Source organism: Simochromis diagramma, unplaced genomic scaffold (genome assembly GCF_900408965.1).
Source record: "Simochromis diagramma unplaced genomic scaffold, fSimDia1.1 OVJJ01000492.1, whole genome shotgun sequence".
Lineage (NCBI taxonomy): Eukaryota > Metazoa > Chordata > Actinopteri > Cichliformes > Cichlidae > Simochromis > Simochromis diagramma.
The window spans coordinates 225,699-233,955 of record NW_024387308.1 but is presented as its reverse complement, the minus strand read 5'-3'; the positions used below and the strand labels follow the sequence as shown (position 1 = coordinate 233,955).

Genomic DNA, 8,257 nt, shown 5'->3' with positions numbered 1-8,257 from the left:
TATTTAACATCCAGTTCGTGTATTTGGACAGTCCCTCCTAAACCCCAAACATCATTGTAAAAATAACTGTGGTTGACACGCAGTGGCTCTCACACAAAGTACTCAAATTATAAGCATTTCAAAGTAACTGGACTCCGCTGCTGTGGTTGGTGTTTAGAACCAGTGAACATGAAGCAGTCAAGACTTTAAGTTCGATTTCCTGCATCACTATGATTTATCCATAACAGTCTCCAGCTGCCACACACAAAAAGTCATGTGACTGAAAGGAAGGTGTGGCCTGTTAGCAGCCCATAAAAACAGCTGATTCTGCACAGTCAAGCTCAGAACTTTCTTTCTCCAAGACTGCAGCAACCTCACGACTGAACCACTAAGACCTGCGGAGCGAACAGGATCAGCCGGACCTCTCTGCAGGTCTGCTTTCTCACTCTATTGCACGTACGCTAACCTATGACAGCACGTCATTTAAAGGGTTTTTACATCTGGATTTAAACTGTTAAAGACACGAACTGAACTTAACGAGGCTAACAACTGTGTGTGTGTGCGTGCGTGTATGTGTGTGTGCACTTGTGTGTGTGTGCACTTGTGTGTGCGTTCGTGTGTGTGTGCGCGTGTACGTTTGTGTGTGTGCACTTGTGTGTGTGTCTGTGTGTGCACGTGTGTGTGTGTTTGGCAGTCTGATGCGGTTTCAAATAATCAATCAATCAAAGCTTTATTCGCCACATGCAGGTTGCCCTGCAGTGAAATGGGACCCCCCGCCCTTACACACACAACACAGACATCACATGGGGATACAAGTCGGAGATCGGTAGCGTTACAGAAAAACACTGAAATGTACACTACAATGGGAAAGTACAAGAGGAAAAAAAGAGACCTCTACTCATGCTGGGCTCCTGGGAGGACAGCATGAGAACAGGAAACAAAAAACTCCTCTGCACAAAAAGCACATAAATGTCCACAGCACAACTTTGTGAAAGACATGACAAGCCACAGGATTGGGTGGGGGGGTGAGGAGTAATCCGAAGCGAACACAGCAGCCGCCCTGCACAGCGCTACCATTCCAGCGTGGCACACAGACCCGCCGTGTTCCCCCGCAGGAAACAAGCATCGAAGGCGTTTGGAAAGGGAGGGGGGATGAGTGTGTGCTTATCAGTGTAAGTGTATATGTGTGTATGTGTGTGCGTGTCCAGAGTTCAGCTGAGACAGTGTCCTTCGCCCTATCAGGCTAAGTAAACAGTCTGCTAGCCAACCCAGGTGGCCTTGCATGGAATGGGAAGGAACAGACTAAACACAGTCGTCATGAACAAATGGACAACAACGCTGACCGGGATTCACAAACGACTGAATGACTTCATACCTGGATCAACAGAATCGAACACGTGCATTAATCACAGGAACAAATAGGAAACTAAATGGATCAAAGTAAATGAATTTGTGAGTTAATAGAAAGGCAAACAAATACAAAATCAAAGCATAAAAGCAGTTAAACTTCCTGATGAAGCTACGAGACTTTTTTCAGAGCGAACAAAGACACGCAGCTCTCGTCTCGTTTGTCCTGTAAGTGTTTGGTGCTGCAGGATTTACACACAGTTATTCTTTATGGATGTGAACCTGAGAGCTGCACGTTCATTTAGAAATGACTTTCATGTTGTGTGTTACAGCCATGGCATCCCGTTGGTGGCCCTCCTCGATGCTCTTGGCTTCACTGCTGTTTCTCTACTGGACGACCTCCTCTGCTCGGCCCCGTGACCCCGTCACAGCTGACCTCTCACCACCTTACAGGGCTCGCAGAGACCTGCCTGAAGACAGCAGAGACCAAGCTGATCAAGTTCTGAATGCTGTCAAAGATTCTCTGTCTCTGTTTAAAGACGTGATGGAAAATAATAACCCTGATAAGGTGGTAGGTGTAATCAAAAGCCTTTCAAACTTTGCTAGCCTGGCACCTGGCATCGGAGGTGTGGTCTCCTCTGTCATCAGCATGGTCCTAGTCTTCATCCCACAGGACGACCCAGTGCTGAAGGAAGTGAAGGAAGGCTTCGCTGAAGTAAACAGGAAGATGGATTCACTCTCCATCCAGATCTCTGACCTGGCAACAGACGTAGAGTGGTTCAGCTACATCAGCGTCTACTCTCAAGATGAACTCCGCATCCTCAACGCCTGGAGGAAGTTCAACGAGTTTCGAGAGAGTGGCGAGCTGATGCAAGGTGAGGACAAACGGCGACTGGCACAAATATTCACCAACTACTATGAGAACACGGGAGCTGAGACCGGTATGACCAACCTTTACCATTACCTGACAGTCACCAGCACGTCTCTGAGCGGAAACATCAACGAACTCCTGAAGAGAAAGTTTAAATGTGACACGAGTCAGATCGGAAAATACAACTTGTATTTAAGCAGCCTGCTGTGGAAGGGGATGCTAGTCAACCAGTTCTACTGGAAACTCCTGGGTTTAAACACAGCAGCCAAAGAAGCTGAACACACGCAGATGTTCAAGAAAGTCTCTGAAGCTCAGATTTCAGCTGTACAGTTCTGTCTGACCAACTATGAGCAGTTCATGAAGAACGATGTGATAGAGACCGCCAAAGCTCACAGTGCTAATAACAAGCAAGCCATCGCTGTTCAGGTGAAGACGGTTCTGGACCAGAAGTACAACTGGTACAGCTGGGTGGTGGTGGTATGTGACACACATAAAGAAAGAAAGTATGTCTTTTACAATATGACAAAGATCCCTGTGGACAGTGTCACTGTGGCTGTGGGCTACACTCTGAAAGAAGAGCAGGACACTAAAGCAGCAGCAGTGGTAAAGGAGCTGGACGTGTGTCACCCGGAGCCAAATTACTTTCATACTGTGCCACAAACAGACTGCGATCAAATGGCACAGAATATTTTAAATAGCAACTGCGAGGTCGATGGAGTTTCTGTAGGTCAGTTTTTAAAGGTGATGCACAGCATGAAGTTTAAGTGGGACGACTTAGTGGAAGTCCCAGCAGCCATGAAGTCCTTCCATTGTTGGTGGGATGATTGGATTCCAGACTTCGTCGGTGATATCTACATCCATTACTCCCGGTCACTTGCCGTCTGCAATCCTGATACGTGTTTGAACGGGGGACAGTGCAAGAGGCTGCTGGACTCCAACCAACACCTGTGCGACTGCCCCGACAGTTACCTGGGAGACAGGTGTGAACACAAGATGAACACCACTGTGCCGCCCATAGATGTAGGGTTTACTGTGCAGAGAGCTCCGCCGTCACCGCTGAACTAAATCTGGAGGATCGGCGCGCACTCATTAAAAACCACATTACCGTGAAGTTCACAGGAAACTCTGTAGCTCATGAAAAAAGCATCAGTAGAATAAAGCAAAACTGATTTTGTTGAAGAATAAAATGCGCTGACACAGCAGTCCACTGCAAACATGACAACAAACAGTCAGGACCAGCTGAGGTCCTTTCTGTGTAAGGCAGCCATGCTTTAACGATGTATTCGTTATGTTTTCTTTGTGCTTGCCATGAAAATAATTAACTATGTGACCACAAATAAAGACACCTGGACTGTGTCTGATTCTTAAAATATCTGAAACCATGGCTGTGGTTGGGGATGGGATCCACTGTGAACTGGTGCTTTTCTCCTTCATGTTTGCGTCCGCTGAAGCTTCACGGGTCAGAGTAACGTTGTGAAGTCATTCTGGAAGCTGCAAAAAACAGTGAAAATCTTTCACTTTGACTTCCTCATCTTCGGTTTGACAGCATTTTAGTAGATAAAGTCAGATGGCTTGAACATGAATTGAGCTGAAGTTTGGGAAGGCCTCTGGGGGGTCGGGCTGACCTCCGTGTCCTAATGACGAGTGAAAGAACTGAAAAAGGGGGAGGGAGGGTGGGGCAGGAAAACGAACAGCTTGTAGGGCCGGCGATGTCATCTATAGACAGAGGACACGTTAGGAGGTGCAGTCCTGCTCCTCAAATTGAAATAATTTATCTCAAACTAATGCTGTCAAATAAAAGACATCATGTCCTCTTCATGCAGCTGATAACAGTCAGTGTGAAACAGAAGCTGTGCTGGTCTACGATCAGCTGTAAGGAGGATGCCGAGGAGGAAACATGCAACGACACACGTACAGGTAACACGGTGGCTCAGCCTTTGGACTTTTTCCTCCGTTGGTTTAGATTTGGCTACAGATATACTTAAAGTGTGATCGGCATTAAGTGCAGACATCCATGACTGTTTCATGTCGGGGGTGCTGAGCTGTGAATCTGAGGGCAGCTGGGGACAACACCAGGACAAATGAGTCGTTAGAGCTGCAAACGTGAGAGGACAGCGCAGTCCTGCAGTCCTGCAGTTCTGCTTCAGTCACTCGCAGGAAAACTGTAAAAAAAAAGTGTTCATTGCATTTCAGTTTATTTCTCTCACTGGGTGTGAGCTGCACAGAGTGTGTCTGTGTGACAGATGTTACTCATTAACACTGATTGAGACTGCTTTGTAACCTCCACATTAACCCTTTCACACACAGTGGTCACTACAGCTATTCAAAGGCTGTTTGCTGGTATTTGTATGCACTTGTATTGGTGTTGATGGTGTACTTGCACATAAACCAGTACATTGGACACTGATGTGTCGCTCCATACCCTGCCACCTGCTGGTTGTTAAATGTTACTGCAGATTTTTGATGTGTTTCATTGTAATTATTGTCATTTAACCCTGTCATGCATGAATTATTATTATTTTTTCTTAGGTATTTTTATTTATCTTTTCAGGCCTGATCCTGATTGAGGTTGTCATAATTCATGCATGACAGGGTTAAAAACAAACTCTGCTCCAAAGCTGAATATTTTTTTAAAAGATTTTGTTAAGATCAGCAGCAGTCACCACATAAACCCGATAATATCTCACTGCAGTCAGAGCTGCAGCGCCAGCGTCTGTACTGACATGAACATGGCTGTTCATTCTTTAACTGATGCAGGTGTACTTTAACATTACTTTACTGAGTCTGTCCACTCAGGTCAGGGAAACTTTGCACTTTTGCACAAAGACAAGATTCAGTTTGCTTTCAAATAAAAGTATAAAATTAATCTCAAAACTCAATAAGCATACTTTCCTGTGAGAATAATCGGTGCAGTTTGCATCTTAATTGCCAGCTGGGTCAGTCGTGTCCGAACAGCTGAAACCTCTGCAGAGCTGATCAAGATCAGCACACACAGAACAGGGCAGACTTTGTGCAGCTCTCAGTAAACGAGATCAAACTTCCACTTTACATTTAACAACCATACGACCACGAGTGGCATCGGCATCCAGGGTGGAGGAACCTATATTTTGAGCAGTGTGTCATGGAGGAATCCAACAAACATCCGGACAACCCGACCAAGCGGACCGACAAAAAGAGGAAGACCTACTCACAACTGACCTGGGGTAAGTGTTTTAGAGCAGCGGTCCCCAACCCCCGGGCCTCGGACTCGTACCAGTCCGTGAGTCGTTTGGTACCGGGCCGCGAGAGTCGAGGCTCAGGTGTGAAATGTCTGGTTTTCAGGGTTTTTATCGGTTTTCAGCGTTATTTTGTTATCGTTTTTGTCGTTTACTCGGTTTTCCTGGGTCTTTTCACGTGTGTTATGAATAAATCTTCTTTTTTTCAGTACCGGTACTAGTTTTATTTTGTTGTATTTATCCGCGACACCTTAAAGGCCGGTCCATGAAAATATTGTCGGGCATAAACCGGTCTGTGGTGCAAAAAAGGTTGGGGACCGCTGTTTTAGAGTCCATAAACACAAAGCTGGATATCCTAGGGATGCTCCATCAGGAGATCAGAGAGTTTATCTCCAGAAGGGCAACACAGAACTCAGACGTTCTGTCACAACAATAAAAGTGAATAAGTCCCCAGAAAAACTGTCTTTGACATATAAACGAGAAGCATGAGAGACAACATGGTTTTGAGTCTTAAATGTTTGTGATCACGTTTCATAGGTCTCGACGTTAATTTGTTGTTAAGATGGATTTTGTGTTTGAGCATTTGATTTTGGATAGTTGTTCCTGCCTCATGTTTTGTTATGTTTTGCAAGTAGTGATGTGGAGATGACACCTCACGGAGGGTGTGGCACATCGTGCTTATTGTGTTGATGTGTGTCATTGGTTCAGATATATGGATGACACCTGGGTGAAAATCAAATCTCAGGACGTTTCACATTTCACGGATCACATTAACTCAGTGGACCGACACATCAAATTCACCAGGGAGGATATGAAAAGTGGCAGGTTAGCCTTCCCAGCTGGACTTTTGTCAAAGCTGGGAAGGCACCAAAAGAAAGCTCCAGCTGATCCAGGACAGAAGGACAACCTCTGACTAAGTGAAAACCTGTAGTGATCCCGTACATGTCAGGAGGAGTTGAGACTAGTTTTCTCTGAACACTGCGTCTCTTAAACCCCAAAACCCGCTGTGCCAAAAATAGGTCCACCCCAAGGATCGGGTCCCCCGACACAAACAGAGTAACATAGTGTACGCTGTTAAGTGCAGGAGGATTGGCAGGATTTATACATCGGGGAAACCAAACAACCTCTGGCTAAGAGGACGGCACAACACAGAAGAGCTACCTGGTCAGGCCAGGAGTCCTGTAGTTCATGGACGTTGATGTCATTGATCTGTAGGCCGAGCAGTGTGTTGGTTCTGATTCAATCATTTATTTGTCTATCAGTGGTCACGCTGTACTTCAGTCTGTTTTATCTCCTCGTCTGTCACTTTTGGGAAGTTGGATTTTACCCCTTACCAGAATTATTTGCTTCTCTGGCTGATGTCCAGTTGGATTGAATATTTGCATTTTGAACTTTAACCTTGGTCTTCTGTGTCCTATGACTTGGCAGTCTTCCCTCTGTCTCTCATTACAAGGAGCCGGGGATCGAACCACCAAACTTCAAATAAGATCCATGAGACCGAGATCATGCGAAGCGAGGACCCAAATGCAGATGATTATAGGCAGGAAGGAGTTAACTGAAGCTGAGCTATTGATTTATTAATGCTGATTGGCAGAAAACACAGAACTAAAAACCAAAACAGAACAGAGAACTAAAACAGGAAACCTAAGCTGACAAACGCAAGGAACGGAGAACACGGAACATGGAGAACCACAAGGGTAGATTAACAGTCTGACGAAGAGCAGAGGAAACACTGACGGGTGCGTTATGATCCAATTGGCCCCACTCACGCACCACCCAAGAAAGAACACAAACAGTAGTGCCTTTTAAAGTGCTAAGCAGCCATTTATTTGCTTCAGCAGTGAGCAGTGCCAAAAATAACAAACAAAACTCCCTAATGGTCCTTATGCTTTCCTACACAAATGAAAACAAACAAAAAGACAATGAACTTACCTAACTTAGGAAACACAGGAGAAAACTTATTCAACAAAAATCACTTCTCACGCTTAATAGGATGCTGCAGTGAACAATATATACAAGGTGAACAAAATACACAATTCCTACTTTACAAATCTATGTACAGCTATTTACAAGATTAAGGTACTAACACCAGATACACACACACAAGGTCATACTTGCAAAACAATGGGCAAAGACACTCTACGAAACAACGACTCAAAACCACAGGCTCTCTGTTGGATGGTGGAGGCTAGGAGAGAGGGGGGACAGGTGGCTGTCATCTGGTGGTTAAATACTGGAGGTGATAAACCAATTATCCAATCCGAGGACAGGAAGAGACTCCAACCAACTACTCAACAGGCACGCCCAAGTGTCCATCTGCTAAGAAAGAAAAGGGGAAAACACCCACAGCCATTGTCTGGTGGGAGGAGTCACACACAAAACAAACACTGATAACATTGGATCATTACATTTCCTCCCACCCAAAAATCAAACATTTAACCCCAAATGAAATGTTTGATTCATGACCTAGAGAGGGCATCAGCCATGACATTCTCTAAGCCCTTTTTGTACCAGATTTCAATGTTGAAGTCCTGGAGGAGTAAGGACCAGCGCATAAGGCGCTGGTTGCTGTTCTGCATCCGAGTTAGGAACTGGAGAGGGTTGTGGTCAGAAAACACGACGATTGGAAGGGGACTGGACCCAAGGTACACTTCAAAGTGTTGCAAGGCTAGCAATAAGGCTAAGGCTTCCTTTTCAATCGTGCTGTAATGTAATTGGTGTTTTAGGAATTTTTTGGAAAAGAAACAGACTGGATGGTCAATGCCATGTTCATCCTCCTGCAAAAGCACTGCACCAGCCCCCAAAGCACTGACATCCACCTCAAGCTTGAACGGACGTGTGAAAT

At 45.3% G+C, this 8,257-nt stretch overlaps 1 protein-coding gene across 1 annotated transcript; it reads left to right on the top strand.

Moving 5' to 3' along the window:
* Positions 1 to 319: 319 nt before the first annotated feature.
* Positions 320 to 3,825, top strand: LOC120717138 (cephalotoxin-like protein). Its single transcript, XM_040004987.1, has 2 exons — positions 320 to 411; positions 1,659 to 3,825. The coding sequence occupies exon 2, from the start codon at positions 1,661 to 1,663 to the stop codon at positions 3,260 to 3,262; it is 1,602 nt and encodes a 533-aa protein (XP_039860921.1). The 5' UTR covers positions 320 to 411; positions 1,659 to 1,660; the 3' UTR covers positions 3,263 to 3,825.
* The last annotated feature ends 4,432 nt before the right edge of the window (positions 3,826 to 8,257 follow it).